The sequence below is a fragment of the Cynoglossus semilaevis genome, chromosome 19, assembly GCF_000523025.1.
Source record: "Cynoglossus semilaevis isolate Cse_v1.0 chromosome 19, Cse_v1.0, whole genome shotgun sequence".
NCBI classification, from domain to species: Eukaryota; Metazoa; Chordata; class Actinopteri; order Pleuronectiformes; family Cynoglossidae; genus Cynoglossus; species Cynoglossus semilaevis.
In genome coordinates, this window is record NC_024325.1 from 10,391,144 (window position 1) to 10,415,098 (window position 23,955).

At 42.5% G+C, this 23,955-nt stretch overlaps 2 protein-coding genes across 10 annotated transcripts in view; one reads left to right on the forward strand and one right to left on the reverse strand.

The window, feature by feature from the left end:
• Positions 1–61: 61 nt before the first annotated feature.
• zar1l (zygote arrest 1-like) lies at positions 62–1,855 on the forward strand. The gene is made up of 4 exons (XM_008332887.3): positions 62–665; positions 1,234–1,326; positions 1,404–1,478; positions 1,621–1,855. Exons 1-4 carry the CDS (start codon positions 102–104, stop codon positions 1,762–1,764), a joined length of 876 nt encoding a protein of 291 aa, XP_008331109.1. The 5' UTR covers positions 62–101; the 3' UTR covers positions 1,765–1,855.
• A 285-nt stretch (positions 1,856–2,140) lies between these two features.
• The window catches only part of fryb (furry homolog b (Drosophila)), a 47,513-nt gene continuing 25,698 nt past the window's right edge, over positions 2,141–23,955 (reverse strand). For 4 of the 9 annotated variants that reach the window (XM_008332884.3, XM_008332879.3, XM_008332885.3 and 1 more), the window contains 55 exons: positions 23,898–23,955; positions 23,464–23,550; positions 23,173–23,344; positions 22,955–23,087; positions 22,763–22,870; positions 22,413–22,539; positions 21,661–21,774; positions 21,348–21,512; positions 21,114–21,200; positions 20,733–20,989; positions 20,349–20,538; positions 20,108–20,232; positions 19,403–19,460; positions 19,014–19,105; positions 18,669–18,841; positions 17,955–18,115; positions 17,760–17,870; positions 17,494–17,648; positions 17,186–17,285; positions 16,920–17,091; positions 16,487–16,743; positions 16,079–16,225; positions 15,797–15,965; positions 15,617–15,704; positions 15,373–15,446; positions 14,527–14,677; positions 14,064–14,167; positions 12,898–12,989; positions 12,163–12,256; positions 11,844–12,063; positions 11,535–11,686; positions 11,248–11,435; positions 11,083–11,177; positions 10,765–10,963; positions 10,458–10,679; positions 10,160–10,358; positions 9,969–10,066; positions 9,697–9,867; positions 9,403–9,543; positions 9,130–9,315; positions 8,831–8,995; positions 8,475–8,549; positions 8,216–8,386; positions 7,980–7,988; positions 7,423–7,617; positions 7,209–7,346; positions 6,934–7,133; positions 6,541–6,745; positions 6,284–6,433; positions 6,070–6,168; positions 5,914–5,997; positions 5,565–5,582; positions 5,260–5,370; positions 4,788–5,023; positions 2,141–4,652 (listed from right to left, as the gene is read on the reverse strand). In XM_008332884.3, the coding sequence (XP_008331106.1) occupies positions 4,394–4,652; positions 4,788–5,023; positions 5,260–5,370; positions 5,565–5,582; positions 5,914–5,997; positions 6,070–6,168; positions 6,284–6,433; positions 6,541–6,745; positions 6,934–7,133; positions 7,209–7,346; positions 7,423–7,617; positions 7,980–7,988; positions 8,216–8,386; positions 8,475–8,549; positions 8,831–8,995; positions 9,130–9,315; positions 9,403–9,543; positions 9,697–9,867; positions 9,969–10,066; positions 10,160–10,358; positions 10,458–10,679; positions 10,765–10,963; positions 11,083–11,177; positions 11,248–11,435; positions 11,535–11,686; positions 11,844–12,063; positions 12,163–12,256; positions 12,898–12,989; positions 14,064–14,167; positions 14,527–14,677; positions 15,373–15,446; positions 15,617–15,704; positions 15,797–15,965; positions 16,079–16,225; positions 16,487–16,743; positions 16,920–17,091; positions 17,186–17,285; positions 17,494–17,648; positions 17,760–17,870; positions 17,955–18,115; positions 18,669–18,841; positions 19,014–19,105; positions 19,403–19,460; positions 20,108–20,232; positions 20,349–20,538; positions 20,733–20,989; positions 21,114–21,200; positions 21,348–21,512; positions 21,661–21,774; positions 22,413–22,539; positions 22,763–22,870; positions 22,955–23,087; positions 23,173–23,344; positions 23,464–23,550; positions 23,898–23,955 (7,807 nt within the window). In that variant the 3' untranslated portion in view covers positions 2,141–4,393. The remainder of the gene's footprint in view (positions 4,653–4,787; positions 5,024–5,259; positions 5,371–5,564; positions 5,583–5,913; positions 5,998–6,069; positions 6,169–6,283; positions 6,434–6,540; positions 6,746–6,933; positions 7,134–7,208; positions 7,347–7,422; positions 7,618–7,979; positions 7,989–8,215; positions 8,387–8,474; positions 8,550–8,830; positions 8,996–9,129; positions 9,316–9,402; positions 9,544–9,696; positions 9,868–9,968; positions 10,067–10,159; positions 10,359–10,457; positions 10,680–10,764; positions 10,964–11,082; positions 11,178–11,247; positions 11,436–11,534; positions 11,687–11,843; positions 12,064–12,162; positions 12,257–12,897; positions 12,990–14,063; positions 14,168–14,526; positions 14,678–15,372; positions 15,447–15,616; positions 15,705–15,796; positions 15,966–16,078; positions 16,226–16,486; positions 16,744–16,919; positions 17,092–17,185; positions 17,286–17,493; positions 17,649–17,759; positions 17,871–17,954; positions 18,116–18,668; positions 18,842–19,013; positions 19,106–19,402; positions 19,461–20,107; positions 20,233–20,348; positions 20,539–20,732; positions 20,990–21,113; positions 21,201–21,347; positions 21,513–21,660; positions 21,775–22,412; positions 22,540–22,762; positions 22,871–22,954; positions 23,088–23,172; positions 23,345–23,463; positions 23,551–23,897) is intronic. The other 5 variants (XM_025065654.1, XM_025065652.1, XM_025065655.1 and 2 more) reach the window with 5 other exon arrangements.

Consider the following 23,955-nt stretch of genomic DNA (forward strand, 5'->3'; position numbering starts at 1 on the left):
AAACGTAAACGCCCCTGCAGTAGATCAACCAATTAGTGCTGAAAGATGACACCGGTATAAAACCGAGCAGAAGTCACTAGGACTGTTTTCATGGCTCCAGGATGGAGGGGTTCCCGTCTAGGTTTCCACCGTGCAGCGTGTACGCTAACCCGCTGTGCGGTGCGCCCCTTCAGGGTGGTGGCTGGGGGAAGCGTGAGGGCCGCTTCCTTAACCCCCAGGGTCTGAACTACCTGGAGCTGTGTAAGGCCATCCTGTACCAGGTTAACCCGGGCTTCTCCGCTGCAGTGAAGAAGGCCAACACCAAGGAGTGCGGTGTGCAGGTGAACGCCAAAGTGGATAAAGTCGTCCAGTGTTCACTCGGCCCTAAGACCCTGTTCGGTCCGGAGAACGAGCCTTTCGACTCCACCAAGTTTCCAGAGAGCCCGCAGCAGAAAACGCCGCCGACGCATGTGAGCCACCTGCGCTACCTGAGGCCCGTCTCCATCTACTCACCTGTGTTTGACCGCAGGCTTTTCCTGAAGAGGCCGGAAGATGACGGAGGAAGTGAAGAGGATGAAGCTGAAGCTGCGGAAGGAGCCGAGTCTGATCCAGATGCTGAGGTGGAAGAGAACAGCGACGACATGAAGACAACTTTTCGCCAATCCCCGAAGGGTTCGAATTTTCAGGTGGGTTCAATACCCGTCCTGGTCTCTTAGTGTACGCAAAACCACTCAAGTAAACACATCCAACCCCTTTCTCTTTGTAAACATGAAGAATAAAACCAATAAAGAATAAAACCAAGTCCAAAAATGCAATAGGCATTCTTAACCTTTGGGTTAAGTGAAAAACCAACACACGCACGTAATTTAGGTCTATTTTCTAATTGTCTGATTTGTTTAGTCAAAACTAAAACGGAGCCAAACTCTATTTATACTTTTTCCCATTATTGTTATAATTAAGGGAGTATAGTAATAACTTTGTACAGTCTGTAAATAAGATATGGACAGTTATTCCAATTACAATGTGATGTTCCAGAAAAAGTACCTGAACTTTACCAATAGTTTTAAATGTTTTTTGGTTGTAAATATTATACCTTGTCTGAAGGAATCTGAAAACAATGTATCGGAACCTAAAAAAACAAACAAAACAAAAAAAAAAAAAACAAGGCTAGCTGAATCCCACATTCTTTTTCAAAAAGTAAAATGTTACATCAACTAGAAGTTGTTGCCAATAAAAGTATTTTTTCTGTGGCAGTTTCTGGAACAGAGGTACGGTTTTTTCCACTGCAAAAAATGCAACATCCGATGGGAGAGTGCTTATGTCTGGTGCATTTCTGGAACCAGTAAGGTCAGTGAGAGATCCAGCTTTAACAACAGCGTATGACCAACTCACAATGGGAATATTCATCATGCTTATTCTCTCAGGTGTATTACAAGCAGCTATGCCGGAAGTGTCAGGTGGGGTTTAACCCCTACAGAGTGGAGCCCATTCTCTGCAGGGTACTTTAACATACTCGAGTGACTTGTCAAGTTGAAATGTCTGATCCTTCTGAGGTCTTCTCTGCTTATTTTCATAATGACTTGCTCTGTACCATCTCCTCCTCCTGCATTCAACATTCCTGTCTCCTCCCTGCTGTCTCAGGGTTGCTCGCTGACTTCCTGCAGCTGTGATAAGAAGCAGAGGCACATTAACATGAAGAGACCTCATCGTCAGGACCTGTGCTGCCGCTGCAAGGGCATGAAGCTATCCTGCGATGCCACCTACAGCTTCAAATACATCGTCTGAGCTCTCTGGGTTGTCCCTACAGGTTCAATACACCAGCACTTTCTAAAAAAAAAAAAAAAAAAAAAAGTGCCATAAGTTGAACACTAATTATTTCATAAAAAATAAAAATGTATGAATTTAACATCTCAAATCTCCTTTTTCCAATGACATTTGACTGATTTAGCATCTTGAAGAATGGGGAGAAAGATGGTATTTGCCAATAATCAAAATATTTTTTTCTTCCCTGACAATGTTTCCACAGGCTGTTTGGAATTTCTACCAACTGGTGCCCTAAAAGAGTATATTTTTAATTAAACACCCAAGACAGTACTGATGGTCTTTACTTTGACAATGACTTGTACAGAGCATCAACTCAAAACACCTTCACAAAGGCTGAAAAAATATTTACATGTGGGAAAAAAACAACTACGGTCTTCATCTAAAAAGCTTTAAAAATGTGCAATTTCAGGTTTGGCATGCACACACATTTTCCCAATGGGAGGCGAAAACACATACCCGCACGAGCTTAAAGCTCCCTTTTATACCTCATACAAATGTATCTTTCAGATAAAATAAATATTTCAAACGCTCCATACAGTACACAGAGGACGCATGCATGGCAGTTTGATTTAAGAGGACAAACATCGATATAAAACCTAAGTCGAATGAGTGTTGGTTTTTTGAGCTGATCAGATATAAATAGGAAATAAAGACATTTGTACAGCAGAGAGGGAAGAGGAGAGAGAGTCACAGGAAGGGCCGACAACAGGATGTGCTCAACTTCAGTAGTAGCGAGTTTCATCAACATCAACAAAGAGTGCTGAATGTCAGCATTCCTTTATGTGTAAAGTAACTACAAACCACACACGCACATCTGCTACGTGGCTGCTCGTCTATTAACACTTGACAGACAGACAAAATATTTTTTTTGAAGTGTATACAAGCGCCGTCCTCAGCATGTGTGAACACAGAGGGTCAAAGTGTTACAGTGTTGGACAAACATGGCAATCATCAGTGAAGCACATCACTAATAATGCTCTAACTACGGCCACAGTGTGTGTGGGTTGCACACTCACAGAGAATGGCATGATAAGTCCACTGTTGTTTACAGTTGGATCGGTGTTCTAGGGCAGAGGCAGCAGGAGTGTTCACTCTCAAATATTCTGTTCCTGCCGTTTTATCAGTCAGTCTTTCAGTCAGTCTGATCACTACAGATCCTTAGGGTGCACATAGGAGGCGCCAGTGTACAGTAGATAGCGTTCAGCTGGGTCATGCATTGCACGGTTTCCTCCAGTAGAGGTTTCAAAGCAGTAGACGTAACAGGAGAGAAAAGTTAGGTTTTGGCTTTTCCTTCCAGTAAAAGTGACAAAGCTTTTCTCTGACAGAGACATCACTCAGTGACACGGTAACTATTCGTCCTCTGTGACATTCCTTGTTTAGTGCAATAGATGAAACTCTACCAGTAATAAGTAGGGTCACAGGTAGTTAGTTTCCTTTGTCTCTGTGTCCATCAAGTTCAAGCAGGGGTTTAAAATTTCCCCAGGAAGTCAAAAAACAGCAGGAGAGACTTTTGGCTGCTGACTGATGATAAAATCAGGTCATGTTCACGAGCTGCAGAACAAACATCACAAATATCACACCATTTCCTGTTTGGCAGTGTCCAGTTCAGTGATACGTCCCAGTATATTCTGAGACATCGGTCATATTTCAGTGCGAGAGCTTGAAGAATCTCTCGGAAGTCACATTCTTCTTCACAAAGATCTTAAGAGTCGTTCAGAAGTTGTTCGTTTCAAGGGTTTGGTTCTTAAGCTCTGTAGGTCCTTTTTCACGTCTCACGTCTGGACGTCTGATGGTTCGTCTTTCAGGAGCCGCCCCACCTTTAACAAGGGCAGAGTGACGTGCCCCACCTTTCCCAAGTATCGGGAAATGGGTGAGGTAGCTCCAGCGAGGGAGCAACAGCAACTCCATGCTGCTGAGGTCTCCCCTGGAGCAGTGGGAGGAGGAGGAGGAGGAAGAATGGAAGAGGATGGGGCAGGGACACATGTCAAGACTGAATCACAGCCCTGTTGTTGACCAGGGAATCGTTTGTACGGAGAACGGGGGAAATGCGGCAGATGAGAGCCTGGAGGAGGGACGGTGTTCAAGTCCTGGTGTTGAAGCAATGTTGGTTCTGAAGCTACAGTCTGAAGTGTGTTACATGACAGAGATGATATGAAGCTCTTGCTGCTGTGTAGACAGGATATTGGGGAACTATTTGACAAATGTCCTCTGTAAGGACAATAAAGATTATTACTGCCATGGGACAAACTTCTCTTGGGCTCATGTTTGCACAGAACGGTCAAACCTTCCCGGGCTGCAGAGGTGGAGCAGTTATGTGATAAGAACAAGTCTGGGGGTTTAGGAAAATCAAAACCAAAAGTGTCAGAGTCTTCAGTGGAGAACTGTCCATGGTCCAAATGTGGTTCCTGTTCTACTGCTGGGGTAGGCGACAGGCAGGAATCTCCCTGGAGCTGTGCATGTGTGGCAGCAGACATGCAGGAGGAGACAGTGGCCAGGTATGATGGTGCTGAGGCTCCTCTGCTTGATGAGGTTTTGGGACGGTCAGTGGGGCGGATGGTGGTGGAGGGGGAGGAGGGCTCCTGAGGTACTGTCAGAGACTGGTCCCGGAAACGCTGGAGTCGGGGAGGTAAGTTGTGACAACGCGGTAACCCTGAGCGCGGCGGATCATGTCCCGGATCTCCCCGTTGAGCTCCAGCAGCTTGGAGCAGATCAAGCTGAGGTCCTGGCGGGAGCCGACCAGGGCAATGGTGCCGGTCTGGCCCAGGGTCTGGTGGCGGAAGTAGATGTTGAGCAGAGTCTGGACCTCGGTTTCTGAGCTGCCACCAAAAACTCCACTGGGCCACTGCCTCCTGAAAATAAGATGGTAAAAGGTGTGAAAGGGCATGGAGACCCTACAGTGCTTCTGCAAATTCTCATGTGATGCAGTCAGACTTATTTTATTTATCCTCACGGCTCAGTATTTTTTTTGTACATTTGTTCCTCACCTGCACTCCTGGATGTAGCGCACAGCTTTGGTGAACTCGTGGTTCTTAAGGCACTCCAGTATGGCCTGCACAGCTGCTTCAGAGGTCTGGAAGCTGGGCACAACCACGGCTGCCACCTGAGTGGCGTGTGCGTGTGTGTGGGCCAGCAGTTTGTGCTCCAGGTCACTGGCCACAGCTGCTTCTGCAGCCTGCAGACTGGTCTTCAGATTAGTCAGCTCTCGAGACATGTTCAGCAGCTAAGGAGAGGGAGGAAAACAGATGGTGGATTTTTAATCAAGCAACATATTTAAATAGAAATGATTTATAACAATAACTGTATAATCTCTTTGTCCATCACATGCACTGTGTGATAGCTACTGTATATCATCACACAGAAAGGTGGCTCCTCGTGACCACGTCATGTTGTTTATTATGTGCGGAGTCAGATCTTTTCAAACATTCACATGAACTGATGTCATTCTGAAGTACTCACCTCAGGTACAGAGCTGATGGCATGGACTTGACCTATGAGCGAACAGTAGGACTGGAAGAGGAGGAGCAGCTGGAAGTGCAGCTTGTAAAGCCTCTGACAAAGCTCCAGTTGCTGAAAGACATTAAATAAGGGATTACGTTGAATTACCAAACACAATAACATGGTTACACTTGAATAAACATCCCACATGCATGCATGCAGAGGAACCAAACCAGGCGCTAACATGACAAGGTGATAGTTTTGTTTAAAATCAATTGAGTTGTTTATTTGTTACGGCAGTGAAAAGTGAAAATTGAATAACTTACTGCAAGAGATTCCATTTGCTAGACAGCGAGAGATTGTGTTAGGGCATCAGAGTGAGGCGAGAGGAAAACAAAGCGTCAATCAAACACACGGCACGGCACAGTATAAACCAAGACATTTCACAGTCAGGCATCTAAGATTTAGTTGACAGTGAATAGAACCTAGAAACTGCACATTTCTGTTAGTTCCTGGTCAGATGATTAAGTAGAAACACAGCAGCCACGCAGACAGAGAAACCATTTCAGTGGCAGGAATCACAGAGGACAAGAGCCATAGAAAAACAGAATTATATACCATATACCAGAGAATGTGAGCGTATCTTAAGTAATGAGTTTGTTAATATGTCCGTACCTTCTCCTCAGAATCTCCAGGCTGGCAAGTTACCACGCTGTCACCAGGACACCTGGGAAATGTGTCTCTACAGTTCCTCAGCCACTAAACAGAATATGAAGAGAGTCAGGGAAGAAATTTAAAAAAAAATTATGTAATGGCCTTCGGTCAACTAACCACAACAGCAGCCTCTTCCTTGGTGTTGTAGGTATCCAGGTATTCCTGCAGCTCAAGGGCACTAAACTTCATCTTTTCAAGGAGACCATAGGACATGATCTAAGGAAATTCAGAAAAACACAGGCAGTGTAAATTAGATGTATGAATTGGATTGGCTTTCTTAATTTAAAACTGATATACATGAGCCATCATTCCTAAAACAAAAACTACTTACTGTGTCTGCATCAATGTAGATAGTGGGACAATCTGAGCAGGTAGTGAGCATCTGTGATGACCTGAGGAACTTTGAGCCAATACCTCTTAAGCCCTCCCCAAGGTACGTGGCAACATCAGTTGTCAAGGTGCAGAATTTACCTTGGATGTTCTGGGAAAAAAAGTTGAATCAATAGATCTTTTTTCCTGATGCTAAAATGATATATTTTGAATGTGAGAACTGATGACAATTACAGAAAAGTAGTTTCTGTGATATACCTTAAAGAGAGACGAGAATACTTGAAAAGTGTAGACGGCACAGGAGCCGTCTGAGTCTGTCACCAGTTGGTTAACATGACAACGCCAGGCCTCTTCAGCGTCGTCACACACTGTGGGTTGAAAGGCTGCCAGAATGGCAGAGAAAAATGGAGAGGGCGGAGGAGGAAAACCCAGGTCTTCAAGGTCATCTACATCATCACGTAAGCTGTCACCAGACACACAAGGAAGGAATGAGGAAACAACAAAAAAAAATACTATCATTTCCCACAAAGAAGTTTTTAACATTCAAATCTGTAATTAGATTAGAAAACACTGTAAATTATTGACCTAGTAGGAATAAAATACATTAAATGCAGATTTATTTTACTAAAGCTCTTTATCTGTTAAAATTACCTGGGAAGACAGTTTGGGTCGAGAAAGTCCAGTGGAGGTTGGCAGTAGTCTGGATTAAGTCTGTGGTCCAGACTGGGCAGCCGGTCTTGTGGCTGACCGGGCAGCTCCAGGGTGAAGCTCTCACCACAGTCTGAACCATGAGGCAGCGACAGCTCGTCGTCATGGGCCTGAGTGTCCTCATCCTCACCACACACTCTCCCCTGGAAACAAAGATCTGTCTCTAAAGGATCTGACAGATAATTGTACATTATATATTAAATAAAGTGGTTACTTACATGTAGGCCGATGTGGTCATCATTAAAGGCTCCCTGACTCGGTGTGGTGGCATTAAAGGATTGTTGGTCAGCAGAAATGTCGTAAGAAGTGGATAGTGAATCAGTTTGATTTGTCTCCTCTGATGGAGAAGGGTTTGTCTGGAAGAGAGAAGAGCGATCAGGAATAACCTACAGTAAAAATCAAATCCTGGGTGTAAAGGTTGAGTCTACTCACGAGCTGAGAGTGGGAGAGGCTCTGACTCGTCGAGGACTCCTCTTCCTCTGAAGATTCGTCTGAATCATGAGGGTCCTCGTGACCCAGACTAGGGGTGCTGCCCGAGTGTTGACTCTCCTCCAACAGGTCACCCAGCTCTGTACTGTCCAGGGATCTCCGACGAACACCCCAGTTGAAGTTATCAACTGTCTCACCCTGGATGAAACACACATCGTACGCATTGGAAGACAAAAGCAAAGGCCACAGTCACTCAACATCTGTTTTTACAGTGAAGATAATGATTGCTTGCTGTGTAAAAGCGCCTGATGACGAGCACACAATGCAACGATGATCTGTTATTCATGGCATGAAAGTATGCTGGAAAGGCTGTCCATGTTTTACCCCTTTTTACAGAATTGTTTATAGCAATTTGTTCAGATATTTAGTTTTTCTTTTGCAACCAAGCTGTGAGAGCACAATGAAGCACAATCAACACGTTTTCAAAAGGAAACAAAGGAGCCAGCAACACCAAAGCGCTGATACAAGCTAATGGAAGTGCTCAGTGTGAGACACCTTACCTGGAGCTCCTAGGTAGCAAAAGGGAAGAGAGAGAGAGAGACACAGAATTAGAGAGAGAGAAAGAGACAAGGAGGAGGGACAGATAAATACATTTTAGATATGTATATTTGTTGGAGAACAACAGGCAGAAAAGGTAAAACAAACAAAACAACAGTCAAAAGAAAAGAGAGAGACAGACTTTTACTAGTTTACTTTATCACTTTAGAAATGAGTGCAAGACGGTAATAAGTGTCACCTCTCCATCCTCCAGCTCCACATCCAGGAAGTCAAAGTCTCTGAAAACCCTAAACTGCTGCTCACTGGCAGTGTCATCTAAAGTGTCTTCTCTGGTTCCACCCTCCTCTGAGGACACACCACTCTCACGTACTTCCATCATGTCCAGGTCGCCACATGATGAGAAAATAACCTGAGGGAGAAAACAGACACAGAGCTAAATATTTAGAATGCCTGGATCTTAGCTTCACCAAAACAGACAGTGTGGAGTTATAACTTACAGATGGGTTTTTAGTCAGTCCAACTTCTTGTCCGCACAGAGACAAAACATTTACCAGCTTCTCTCTGGTTCTTTTCTAAAAAAGTCAGAAAGATTATAATGAAAAAAAAAATCCCAACACGTATTTAGCTTTGACGTGCAACTACAGCAAAGTTTGTATTGTGTAATTTATTATTATACATCTATATAAATGTAGATGCTGGATCATTATTTAATAAATATGAGTTGACAAATTGGCTCTAGTTAGAAACTAAGGTAAAACAGTGACCTCTACGAAATAAAATATATTGTGTTAAATACATATGAAACAGAGACAAATCTTCAACTCTGTTACAATAATGGCAGGTGAAGTTTTACCTGAGATAACTGGGGTCTTTTCCAGCTGACTGGCACTAAGATTGTGTTGGAGTTAGAACCAGAGGAAGTGGAGGAAGTGCTGCGAGTTACAGCCATGGCTCTGGCCTTCGCATCTCTGCCTCCTGAACCCTGCAGCTCATCAAAGCGCCGCCCAATCACAGGAGTCTGGGAATTAAATACCATACGTTTTGTGTGTTGAACAACAAGTCATCTATAAATGCTCCACAAGTAGGGTTGCATTTAATGTGCTATGGTAGAACTGGCCAAATGAAAATATTATCTTGTTCCTGTTTCCTCACCTCAGAGATATCAAAGGTGAAGTCCAATGTTTTCCCTGGCAGAGCTTTGGCCGAACCATCCCACACTCTACTGACTTCAAGGTTAGAGAGGTCACCCTGGGAGTGGCCATACACTGGATGAACAAGGCTGGCAGAACGGGATACCACCAGTTTCAAGATGTTCAAAGCGTCCTTCCAGTGTATTGTCTATTGAAGCACATGGAAAAGAACCATCAGCATGTGAGACAGTGACAGGACCTGGCTCTCTGGATCACACAACCAGTGGACGCTTACCTGTACAAACTTCTCAATGGTCTTTATAACATCAGCGTTGAACTGTTTGACCTGTACAGCAGTGAGGTCCATGTGACTGAGCAGACAGTAGATGATCTGGAGGAGAGACTGTTGCATGCTAGGAAGGCCCTTTTCCAGCAGCTGAGAAGGTAAGGAGAGAAACATATCAGGGTCTGAATGAGAAATGATTATCATTTTTTCACGTGTTTCTTTCAACACAATATTCACATGAACCTTTCCTTACATAACAAAGTCTGTTGTCTGTGTCATCATTTGATTTTTATCAGCACTTACCTCAGCCATATAGGTGACCATGCTGAGGGTGATGTCAGAGAAAGCCTCGTGCAAGTAGCGACAAACCACACTGACCCAGGAAAATGGGTCCCGTGTGTAGGACCGTGTCTTATAGAGGGTCATGACGTGAGCCAAGTGGGACAGTTTTGTATGTTTCTCTACCAAACACACCTGAGAGGCCAAAACAGTAGGAGAAAGAGAACATGTGATATACTCTCAACAAGTCTCAATAAGAAAATCTGGTTAATGCCAGGTTGAATATTATATCCTACCTGTGCGATCCTCTCTGCACTCTCCTTACAAAACTGAGTTGGATGGCCAAAGTGCTGAACCAGGTGAGGCAACAGACACAAAACATTCAGAGGGAAACCTGTCCATATGAAAAATGCAAATCAAGTGTGAATAAAAACAGCTTATTACAATAATCCAAAAAGATCACAGATGATGTGACGACAGCATTCACCTATAGACTGTGAGCTGTCGACAACAGCGACACGTGAAACAGGTGTGAGCTGACAGAACAGCTGTAACGTGAGGTCCAACGTGGCCTGAGAGGTAAAGCCTTTTAACAAGAGCTGCTGAATTCCCGAGAAACCACTCCACCTCAGCTGAGCCTGCAGCTTCTCCAGGCGCTCACGGTTTTCTGCTCTGTCTATGGGCACCTATGTTAAAAATGCAGTCAAAGACGATAACGTCATGTAGTTACTGTAACTAAGAAAATGAATCCATACAAATGAAATCTCATTTTAGATATGATTTACCTTTGAAAGCAGCTTGTGGACCAGTCTAAGTGACATCTGATATTCAAACTCAAAGTCCGACTCCATGAGCGACACTGACACCCAAAAGACAGTAGCCAGTATTGATGTTGGGTGGGAAACGTGAGCGGGATCTGATAGAACACTTGGATCTATTCGATTTGTAGATGACGAGCAGGAACCGGTCATTCTCCCTGATCGACTGAGGCCGTGACTGTTACAAGCCTGGACATGAAAAAGTATGTAAAGATTAAATTGACATAAAACGTCTCCTGTAATGTGTTTAACATGTCTGATCGCCTCTTCTTGCCTGTATACGGTCCAGAGTTGCACTGCGCGGAGGATCACTCAGCTGACTCCCACATTCGCCAAACTTCTTAGGGACTGAGTAGGAGCGTTGATGGCGCTGTGATGACAGCCCAACAAATCCCGGCCCAGGGAAGTTTAACTGACCAGTGCTCTTTCTGTTCATCAGTTTGTCGCTAGTCACAAAGTCCGGTGACGACGTCCTGTGCATCAGACATTCAAAGTTAACAACGTTTTTCATTGATCTTTGTGCTGAGCATTGCTAAGATTCCTAATGGGAGAATGGACTGAATAAGAAATGAGCAGATAAAATGTTGCCTGCCTTGTAAGAGCTGCCATAAGGTCGCTGTTTTTCAGACATTCTGCTAAATTCACCACAACAGACTCCAGTGTTAACAGTATCTCCATCACGTAGCCCTGAAACACATATGAGTTTAATATTGTTTAGCACCCAACAATCTCTGAACTGCTTTCTGCTTCTTCTTACCTGTACTTCGTCTCCGTGTTCCCCAATCACTTCCACTAGTCGTGAAACCAGATCAGAGACAGCATGGTTGTTGATTGGCTGTTTGAGAGCTCGGAAGATCTGGAAGGAGCGTCCAGCGTAGTGTCGAGAGGAGCTGCATAGGGCCGTCTGTAAAGCAACGTCACTAAGCTCCTGTTCCAGATGAAAATCTGCAAGAAATCAAAACAAATGAAATTAATTTTTTTACACATTATACAGCTTTTGTCTGATGTGGCACCATAATATCATGACTCATCTGATGTTCTTACCAGACTTTGATTCTTTCAAGACAGAGATGATGTGCCGTAAGAAATTGGACAGCTGATCCGCACTCTTGGAGTTGGGGTTCTTCGGGGTTATGTCCTCGTGTGCCCACAGTGGACCGAATGCTCTAAGCAAGAACAACACAGTACTCCAGGCACTGCATACCCACCACCAGTAGCACCACATTCTTGTTACAAAAGCACTAAAACATTTTAAAAAACGTACAGAGGGTGCACCTGTGCGGGTAGATCTTCACCAACAACTGATGTGCCTCAAAAACTCTACATAATGGTGTGTGTGTGAATTGTGCATACCTGGTTGAGAGGAACTCAATGAGTTTGTTTGTCTTCTCGTCAGTTTCGTTCGTGGTATCTTCAAGATCCTCTAAGTCATCTGGAGTCACGAGGGGCAAATTCCCAACACTCCCTGCAGTGCTGCCACCACCCAGACTGGCAGAAGACGAGTTGGAGGTGGAGCTCAGACCAGAGTCGACCACTGGAGACGCCTGCCACTCCCGCAGAAAGTCTGGGGCATCTAAGGAGTCATTATAATACAGTTAAAACTACAGTGTACTATTTATTTATCATTTCAGGAGCATCATTGTGTGTCATTGAGGGTATTTCTCTGACTTACGTGACTGCTGGTACTCTGTGTGGTAGCTGGATTTAATGGTGAGTGTCTTGTTGTCACTGATCTCTCTTGTCAGCATCAAAACAGAGGCTATTACCTGAATGAAAGAAAAGAAACTCTTCAACACCTAGAGACAACGTCAGTGGACAAAGATGACATCTACAAAAACATACTCACAGAAAAAAAAAAAACACTGCATTTTCTTTCTCCCGGATTATTCAACAAGCAAGGACAGAGCTCATATGAGGAAAGGGTGTGTTTCACAATGGAACAAAACATTCCTTGTTCACACTTCTATTCATGTGAAACGAATGACCTGTTGCTGGGTTAGGAGGTGGGGGTTTACATTGTTCCAAAAAATGCATAGCTTTTTAACTGACAGGTAAAATACTCCTTTGAAAAACAGAAGTCCATCAGAGAAAAACAATGACCCGGATCTGCAGCACTTCAAGTCAGAGTCTGATACAAAGAAAACATTTGTCTCAAGTAGGATTTCATTTGTCAAAGTTAAACCTTAAGTTACATTCCCTCCAGAAGATTTATTAACCAAGTTCCAAGGTTTTGACTCAAAGCCACTGAATGAGAACTTGAATGTATTCAGAGTGAGTCTTGGGTGGGGGGCTGGGGAGGTGGCGGTGTGGGTGGTGTTCACTTTGAGTCTGAGAACTCAGGGGTTTAAATCAAGTCCTTGATTGAAACAATACAATAATAATAATAATAATAACAGCAGACTCTCACCTGGAAATTGTTGTTGCAGGAGAGGGCAATCAGGAGGTGAAGTAGGAGGCGTTTGCTGTGTTCATAGACCTCTGGTCTGTAGTGGTCCAGACCTGTAGAACAGAAACACAACAAAAGGATTAGAAAGCTATTCATCAAGAATAAATTAAATGAAAGATTAAATCAAACCAACAGATTCCACAGCACATTTCACTGAATAAAGTTTGAATTTGATAACAAACCCTATAACAAAGTGGCTTCTAGACATTCTGGGTTTCTATTTTAATGATTCTTTAACGTAAACCATTGTCTCTTGTTTCTATTTAAGAGAACACACAGACTCATAATAGAAACATATGTATCGCTGCACTGCTCATTAGGTTTCATGTAAAAATGAAGCGTCATACATTCTTGGACAACTCATAGATTTAATGATAACAATCACAGACAACTATAGTATGTTAAATATATAGCACTGCACAGATAAGGTAAGTGTTGACAAAAATGCAGGCGCTGGGGAATGTGTCAGTGTGTGAGGTGACACGCCAGAGTGGTCAATCCTGAAATGCACGTCTTATTCGGAAGGAGATAAAACTTCATACTGTCACAGCATGGCCTGAACGTCAGAGGCAACGCCTTTTGAACTGAAAACAACATCTCCTGCTATGCAGTAGACACACTGGTAGTAGTAGTAGTAGTAGTAGCAGTATTTCCATGTTGTAACAAACACACACACAATGTTGGTTTAATAAGTCTCAATCAAAAGTGAACGGACTGCAGTTTAACCAATAAAAAACATATAGCATATTTAGCACTAAAGCACTAAAGAAACACCAGCATCAGTTGTTTTATTTAACTGATGGTATAACAACATAACAAATCAGATAGTGAGTCTGCTCTTGTCTTTGTCCCTTATGTTACAATAATGTACCCCCTAATGGATCACAATGTTAAGAAACTTAATTATAAGGGCAATAAGATACTGGTGACTGAGGAGCAGCTGGTTGTCATTAAATTGACAAAAACAGTACAAGAATTTGATTTTCAGGTCCAGTTTCAGGTCCATTACCAATACTAGAATCGGTTTTAGGACATCCCTTCTTAATACATTACATTTAGGCTATACTATGTACATCTGTTGCAGTTATGACCTAACATTACACCACGTGTGTGTTGTGTGCACCAACCTAGGAAGAGGGCGTGTAGTAGCAGAGGCAGGTGTAAAGCCCAGTCTTCTCTCACACTGTGGTCCACCACCATTTCAGTCATGAAGATCACTGCAATGTTGCACCTGAAAAGGTGGAGAAATATAAATAATATAAAACCTTCAGCACAGGTTTGTTTGTGATCTGCACTGGTCAGTACACATCTATAAACTCAAATACACAGACAAATAAATGATAATTGACAAATTCATTTTCAGCTTCAGAAATTCAATTTAACAGTTGAGGTGAATGTCAGAGACAGTGGCCTGACATTGGTCTGACTTGCACACAGTCCCTGCTGCAGTTTATCAGAGCATCTGTGAGCAGGTGTGACAATCCTGTCTGAGTAAATACCTTCCAGGGCTAAGTTTACTGATCTACCACTTAGAGTGACACAAACAAGAATAAAAATTCCATCTTGGCAGTTTTGACACTCTGTCAGTACCTGTGAAGTGGTCCTCTCGGAGTGATGGTCTCTGGGAGGTAGTCAACCAGAGGAGCCCAGCAGCCTCCGTTTATGGGCATGGGTAATGGCTGGGGACGGTTGGTCTCCAGAACACCCAGCAGCCAACCAGCGTATGGTGGGATGGGGTCAGCTACAAATTGTAAACGTTATTTAATTATAAAAAAAGTTATACATTTATTACGTACATTTTTACATGGTAATGGCCTTTGTTTTGGTTTTATTAGAGTATAAGAATAAAACATGACTCAAATCCTCATTGTTATATCTTGGCAATTGTTGGATTATAAACCACACACTTTAATGCTAGTTAAGGACTTTTTAACACATACATTTTGTTTCCAACTTTACCCTTCCCTTCCCTAGAGTGATTAAAATACCAATATATCCAGACAAAATAGTTCTAAATAGTACTTTCATCAGAAAACTGGTGGAAAAAAATACAGCTGTTAATAGCTGATGTGGAATTTAAATAATGGTAATATTCAGGTAAGCCTTTCTGTTAAGAGTAAAAAACATAAACAAATAATCACAAAAATATTTGAATGTGAAAAGGTGCAAAGGTCACAGGTTATTGTCTTTAAAGACCGCAATTAAAGCAGTCACTCCTCGGCTCTCATCTTGCTCATGTTCTTTACAATTAGTATTTTAGGGATTAGTGAGCGTTAGCTAAAGTGAGGATCAAAATGAGTGACAGGAGGAATTTCCCCATTTCCCACAGCTTAGTCTGACTAACACACAGCTGTAAAGCACCCCTGGGGCTGTATGTGGGTGTGTGTACCCTTTACATAAGTCCAGCTAATATGTACATAAATTCCCATGACTTACTCTTTTCATCTTCATAGGAGCCTCCAGAACTGTTGCTGTAACGTGACTCTACTCTGTTGTGGGCTCTGGTCCTCCTGAGAGAACAGAAGACCAGCAGTCCAATTTAAAGTACTTAGATTTAAAGTGCTTTTTCACAAAAATCAGATTTGATTATGACATTTCATGACTTCATTTGTGACTACAGGTATAGATTTGCTTGTCAGATTTAAGTCAAAAATCTTAATGAAACTGCATTTATACTAACCGCTCCTCTTCCCTGTTCAGCTTGTTCTCATCTGTGTCTGGCAGGTTCTCCTGACCAGCAACTACAGTGTTACTGCTGGAGGTTGTACCTACAAAAAAAGAAAAACAAACACTGTAAACATTCAGTGGAGAGGAGACCACGTTTGATATAACAGGATGGGACAATTGCTGTTCTTCTCACCAGTCTGTGATGTAGAGGCTTTGTTGCTGGCTGCAAAACGGTAGAAGGGAGGGTTATCACAGTGCAGCACCACTGGGTTGACTGGGTCGGTCTGCTGCAGTTCAAACAGAAGCTCCTCCATAGTCTGGATGGTGTTGTTTCGACACAAGTAGATCACCACTTTTTTGATCTGAACAGAATAATGTAAAGCTGCGTTAACTGTTGAGGTAAAAGTCTGAAAAATGTCTATAATTAATTTTCTGGGGTCGTTATTTCCATGGGTATGTGAGAGCTCAGACTTACGTAAGGTAACAGAGTGGTATCACTGCTGACTCCACACAGGCTGATGAGGAACTGAAGAGTGATCCGTAAGTTGTTGCCCCACCTTTCATTGGACACCAGAGCATTCCATGCGTTCTCAATCTCTGGGCCAGGAACCTCATCACCATACTGACAATGTGATGAAAAAGGTAAAAAAAAATGAAAAAAAATAAAGGTCATTAATGCTGAGAAAATGGCTGCATTTTAGAGATGAACACAGATTTTGTAAGCTTCAAGATAAAGTACATGATTTGACCAGGGCTGATTTGGCATTTTACCTGCAAGCAGTTTCTATTTTTTTAAAATACCTTAAAATCAGCAAATGCCAATATTAAATCTATGATTCCACATTACAGGCTTAAATACGGAATTCTTACACTTCCTTCTTACCTTAGCCGTCATGAACATGAGGTTGTTAAGCACCAGTGAGGTCGCCTGCAGCGAGCCCCAGCCGTTGCCTCTAAGACTCGGAGATAGACCCAAGCCTCGTGTTTGACCCCGAGGCTCCTCCTCTGGGGTACATGGACTAGATGCAGGAGGTAACAGACCAGTGTCCACCAGCTCAATGTTACTTAGCCAAGGCAGGAGGTAGGACAGCATGATCTGTCTGCCATTAGAGTGTGTGGTTGAGAAACGCTGGCTCACCTCTGTTAGAGACAAGGAAATTAATGTAACAGGTTTTTTTTGTGTTACATAAATTATCATTGCTGTTTTTGCAACAACGTGCATGTTTTTGACAAAAAATATCTTTATATGGGTATATATTACACTTTAAAATGTAATGTAATGTAAATGGACAATACATGAAGACTTATGTGTTTACCAGAGAACAGAGGCAGAGTGAGTTCTGGGTACATGCTGGCCAGTTGGATGGAGAGCTGGGACAGGTTGACGCTGTACAAAGGAGGCAGGGGTCCGTGTGTTCCGTATAAAATATTACCAGGTTTCTGCTCCACCATCCTCTTAGAGTAGGCACACAGCTTTGTCTCCAGCACCTGCAGACGAAAAAACGTGGACATGTGTGTGATATTTGTGTTATTTAATACATTTTTGTGCCACTTTGTGCCAGGAGCATCTTTGTTTATGTACCTGCATCAGCTGCATGGATATTTCATATATTTCCCTGCTAGTGTCTGAGGCCTTGAACAGCACCAGATTGAGCAAGGTCACTAGGTCGCAGGGGTAATTCCTGATAAAACATGGACAAACGGTTATGAGTTTCAGATGATTATGATGTTTTAAAGAAATGAGGGCACAATTTGGACATAAAAACTATTGGCGCTGCAGGCTAATATGTAATAGACTACAACATTTTATGGTATATTTTATACACATGGGTTGGAGCCAAGACAACTCAACACAGATGCCAGAGATTGTTAAGAGACGGATTTTCCTACCTGTTGCCACACACAGTGGCAATGGCCTTGAAGCACCCAGAAGCCAACTGGTAAGATCCAGTGAAGCAGCGATCCACAGCCCAGTTGAACAGATTGATCTGGTCAGGGTTTAGTTCTAGCAGCAAAATCACCACCTCACACCCGAGACGGTGGACCTAAATAAAACACATTTGAAGAAAATTCCACTGTTTGGTATTTGTGACAAATACTAAATTAGATTAAGAAAACGTCTTATTATGGTACAGTTGGTGTAGGAGTTGACATACCCTCAGGTCATGGCAGGCCAAGATGTTATCAAGCCACTTGTAGAGATAACCATCAGTGGAGAGACCCACGTTGTCAAACACTGGACCACAACAGAGAACTGCTGACATGGCCTAGAATTAGAAGAAAGATCTTTTTCAGCTGACGGCTCTATACACACAACGCTAAAGGACATATGTGCTGTGTAGCACTTCTACCTTAAGAGCACAATACTGGTAGCGAGTGATCTGATGGTTGCGGTCACTGTAACGATCAAGGGGAGTAAACATGACACTGAAGGGTCCGGCCCATTGGCTGAAGAGGATGAAGAGATGATGCCTCAGAGACTGTTGGGGGAACAGGAAGCGTCTGTGGTGGACTGCAAAGAAGTGTGGGCAAGAAGAAAAAAAAAGAGAGAGAACAGAGAGGTCAAATAGGATATGACCTTAAATAAAAAAATGTAGCACATATATAGACTGACATTGAATTTTCTTATGCTTAATGCAGAGCTACATACACAACCAGTGTGTCTATCAGTAGACTAAACCAGTAGAGTCCCTCAAATGATCTCAAAAGATCTCTTACCTCCCTTTTGCCACTAGCAATAGCTAACAATAGTTAACACAGGTAACTTGTCATTCATTGCCATGCCATATAGCTAGCATGTTTTTGTAGTTAATACAGACCGATTATTGTTGAGATGTGAAGCTAATACTAACTAAAAAAAAGGGTAAATTTGTATTTTAAATATCAATGTGAAAGGAAAGGTCTAATCTAAGGTTAACCAAACCTGCTGCCAGTTTGGAAATACAATTCTAAACAGCTTCTTTTACCTTTCTCCACTGATTGTTAATGGACACTTAGGTCATCTGAGTTCAGGACCCCTACAGTGTAAACAATGACACAATAGAATATAAGAAATGTTTCATTACCAGGAACACACTGGATGAGGTTGGCTACCATTGCACTGAAATGAGCCCTGATGTCCTTCAGGATGTCAAGTTCTTTTTCATTCTCAGCTTCCAGAAGCATCCGCGTTAGATCCACATATTCCAGAAACAAAGCCCCGAGTGCCAGGGAGTCGCGCTCTAGTGCTCCATTGGTACTGAGCAGAAAAGGAAAGGGAGTTTTTAATTTGCACAGCTGCCATCTTTCATAATAAAACATTGCATTTTTGCATATGTATAGACAAAAAATATTTTAAGATGCAAACTATCTTTAATGTTCAGCAATTGTCTATGAATAAAATACACATTAGATTGAATCTGCCTCAGTACCTGTCACTGATAACTCCTGCATTGGCCAACAGTTCAAAGATCCTCAGCAGCTGCAGCCTGAGAAGATCTCTCCTTTCTCTGCGTTTCTTATTCTGGAGGAGAAATGTTTCACATTATTTCATTTACATTCAGGAACAAAGTTGAACTCTTTCTAAGAGCTGGTGATTAAAAATATGATAGTACACATATGGTGTGTAGTTGTGTTTATACTTGGATAACAAATCTTGTTAGGAAAGTCATTTCTTTAGCATTAGAGTCAGTTTCTTTTATAAACCAGTCTCCTACAGCTTTAATATTATTGTATTAAAGCGAGAAGAGACTTTCCTATCTAAGATCAATAGTCACTAAGTTCCTCTCATGCTCAGTCTGTGGGCGTGTGTGTGTTTTACCTCTGGCCTTCGTTCCAGTGCCTCCTTCATCAAAGGATGGAGTTCTTCGACAAGCTCCCTGTAGACACACACAGGTCAGACAGGGTAAGGATCAATTGAACGTCTCACTGCAGAGTTCCTGAATACTTTTTCCTTTCATTGCACAGCAGATGCTCTGAACTAAGAGAGCAGATTGATTTATGACAGACATCTATCAAGTGAGACCCACATGTCACAAATTCTAAGTCCACTAATCCTAGAATGAGGTAAGGAACTTATTTTCCTAGATAGACTTTAATCTCTCTGAAAACAGGGTCCGCCCTTATGGACAACAACTCATGATAAAAATAGATTTCTTTTTTCAACTGGACAAACTTCTTTTTGACAAAGCAACCATTGTACTGTGAAAAGAGTGTGGTACATGTGTCTTGGAATTCCCTTGTTAACCAAAGATGGAATTTTTTTCTGCCAACGTCAGAGAACAAATTCCAGTTCCAGTTACGTACAGACTTTACAAAGAGATAAGAAGAAAGTCAACTGATAACTGACAACGACAAATCTGTCCTGCCATGTTTTTTTTCATCTGGTAATCTTCAGCAAATCAAATCTGTTTCTTTTGGAATGCGTGTGTTTATCTATTATAAGTTTATTACCGTAACAGTGAACACAAACCAATTATTTATGTTCAAAAAGACATTTGATACATTTATATATTTATGAATGTACCTGAAGACCAGAGCATTTGTGCAACCAAATCCCAGCACTAGGGCCTCGGTGATCTCCAGACTCTCTGCCCTCATCAGTGGAACGAGCTGTTTCAACAGCCAGGCTACTGAAGGAGTGCCAATCACCTGAGTGGGAAAAAATGAGATCATCACTTACATGGAAAAACGCAGACCTAGGATCTTATTCAAAACATGTTGAGTCTTTTCATATTTCCTGTGTGGTTAGCATTTTTTTTACACACCTTATTGTCGTAGGTAACGCTGCCGTCGGGTGTGGTAGCTGTGATCTCTGGTGTGGATGCTCTGAGGTGACCAGGGGACATGATACTTGGCTTGGCTACACCCAGACACAGGATCAAGTAGTTTCTCCACAGGGAGATGTAACTGTCACTGGAGCCTGCTGTGCTGGTTTTCTTGGCATTAACTGGGCTGCTGCAAAAAGGAGGTCATAAAATAAAATGGAAAGAGTCAAGTGGTTGATGAAGAAGGCGATCAAATGTCATACACAGCAAAACTGAAGTGTCCAAACTATAAATAGCAGTTGGTGAGTTTTTTGCTTGTTCAAAAACACAGCTTGATGATAAGTGACAGTGCAGTGAAACCAATAGGAAGTGTGTCCTTATTACTTGGGGTCAATGAGTGGCAGCAGGAGCTGTAGCCGTGTGAAGGCGTAAGGCCAGGCGTATCCCAGAGCGATGGAGCAGTGTTTAGGCAGATGCTCCTGTCGTAGAAAGATGTGCAGACAGAGAACCCAGGGGTCTTTCAAGCACTGGGCAAAAATCCAGACGTGGCTCGGACTCTTCACGTCGTAGGAACTGCTCACCAGTCGGGCTGACCATTCAACCAGCCACTGTAGGTCAACATGATGACTCAGCGGCAGAGACTAAAGGAGAGACAAAGAGTTCAAAATGATACACAACAGCCACAGCAACGAAGAGTGAAGACTGTGATGTAAATAATTCATTGGTTGTAGCAATGCACAGCCCATATAAAACAGAGGCACTCACTGAGTCAGAGTGAGCCACATGAACAAAGCTGTCCATCACAGAAGGGCTCAGCTGGTCCATGACCTCTATCATGGGCTTGTCATCATCCTGGAGGGAGAAGCATTTTAGGAATCAGTTTATTTTTAAATCTGCGTCACACTGTGAGACAGAGCTCACAGGCAGCACGTGGAGGTCTCTTATCACACCCACAATCGCATGCCTCTGCTGCTGCTACTTCATTGTCCTTTCTCTTACCTCAGCGTGGCCCAGAGCTGTGAAGAGAATGCGTATTTCTCGCAACACGCCGACGGCCAGCTTTCTGGTGCTGATCTGACACGAGCACAGCAGCAGCAGAGCTAGGCCTTCAACTGCATGCAGCACTGAACAATGAGGGCTTCGCTCTGGCAGCCTGGGGCTTGCCTGATGGAGGTTGAAAAGAAAGTTAGAGTTAAAGGAAAAACAGAAAGAGATGGGAGAGTAAAATAACCACACAATAGTTTGAAATATACTAATTGAATGTAGAAATGTTATGGCCGATGAAACGGGACAAGTTGTAAAATGAACAAACCTCAACTCCACCTCGCATTTTCCCCTGGAGCTGGAGAGCTAACCTCCACTGAGTAAGGAGCTGGAGGAGGAGCTTCACAGATGCATCCTGCAGACCCTGATGGGTGTCCTGCACCTAGAGCAATTAGAAAAAGGAAAACAGTGCCATGTCAGAGCCATTTAAGTTAAAACTAGTTTCAACGTTTCTATGACTTTCATCACTGTGATACAGAAGAAATGGCTTTGCATGTTAGTGAAAAGCCAGTGCTACAAAAATTTGTATATTTAACTTGATGGAAACCTGATCATAGAAAAAACATTCTATAGAACAATTTCCTGTAAAGGGCTTTTTGCGATTAGATGTTTGCAAAAGCCGTAGACTAGATCTACAACATCCATTAATGTTCGATTGCATTTGAATAAGTGGTTTAAAACATTTTCCGACTAATCACTTAAAATTATTCTGTTGCAAAGCTCAGCCTTTCAAACTTCCTGCGTTGCATAATTGCTGCTTCTTTGCTATCCAATCATATCATAACTGCATTATATCTAATTATTAAATAATTTATGTCATTAGCATTGCTGAGTGCTTGCTAAGTGCAAGTAAAATAAGCATCGAGTAAATTAGTGGTTTCAAAAGATTGTTAAAAAGGTCTAGCCAAGCAAAATTACAAGTTTTAAAATCAGACTAGCCAGGATCACCTGGACTTTTATGTAGTCAAAACAAAAACTGTTGAAAATCAAACTGACAAGTCTGAGACAACTCAGTTTTACCTCACGGAGAAGGAAATGTGTGTAACCAAAGAGGACGTCCTCCCTCCAGTCTGAGAAATCCAGTAACAGACTTTGTAGAGAGTTCTGGGAAATAAGACGCAGCTCATCATCCATGTGAACCGTCAGTCTGGGGGAGGTAAAAAAAGGATTAGTAGATGACAACAGCTGTAGACGTGGACAGATGACATGAGACTCGTCTGTGCTAACTGCTATTAAAGTTGATACAGGCAAATTATTGACTCTCCTGAGCAGCAATTGTGTATTTGCACAACTGTGTTCTGGGGAAAGTTGGAATTTAGTTCTGTCAGCATGAGCATGTAAGGTTTCACTCTGCGTAGTGAAAAACTCACCGTGAGAGCAGATCAATGAGCTCAGGTTTGGACATGCCGTCAGGAAGGATCCGAGGAATAGCAGCAACACATGTTCGGAACAGGTCAATTTTAGGCTTTCTTTCGCCACTGTCAAAGACATGATCATATGAGAATATACCACAATAGAATCAACAATAATTTGCTGACATGAATTCAGGTTCAGTCACGTACGTGATCATGTCCTCTGGCTCTTTGTTGAGCATCTGTGCACTGGTGAGCATCATGCATCGTCCAACCTCCTTGTCCAAATGTCTGAGGATGTTGTCCAGAGCTTTTCTCACCTGGGAGTAGTACAGAGACATGCCTGTGTGGACAGAGACAGAACAAGAGTTCAGAGTTGAGAAACTTCAGTAATATGACTCTACTTTTAAAAGCCAACAGATTCAGACCTATCAGTTTGGCCTCCTCTTCTGTAAGCGTTTTGCTGAGATAGGTTTTCTTCTTTTTCAGGGAGTTTCCAGACGGCAACGTCGCTCCTGTGTTGGGCATGGGGGGCTCGCCATCCTTCTGCTGCAGAGCATCTGCTATCACCAGAAAGGCCCGCAAGCCTATGTTCATACGCTGGAAAAAGAAAGAAAAGCACTGTTATAGGCTGTGATGTATGATGTTGGAAGTGCAAGTCACCAGACGAGGTGACTATAAATCAAAAACATTCTTCTGAAGTTTGTGTTTTATTTTACCTCTGGGTTAAGACTAAAAGCTTTGGCAGGTTTTCCAACACTCAGCAGGTCAAATATAATCTCCTTCATTGCAAAGTCCAGTCTCTCCTGTAGAGAGGACAAACAGTATAATACAAGTTGTCACAGCTGAGGCAGCATCTCCATCTTATACAGGAATGAAACATACCACAAACATCACTACATGATACATTATTAAGTTTAAATCAATCTGTTTTAATGTAATCAGATTATTTAGTCATGAAACCAAAGGTGTGGTTCTGTTGTTTTGCTAAAAGTTGTTCCATCTGTTTTCAAAAACACTGTACAGTCAAAATTCAAAACGTCAGTCTCTAAAGAAGCCATTAGATGAAAAAATGTACCTCATCCTTGAGCACGAAAAGTCAGAAAAAGACAAAAACATTTTTCATTAAAATACGTTCATGGATTTCACACACCTGAGCAATGAACTGGATTATCTTGACAAAGATATTTAGAGGCATGTCTCTGGGCACG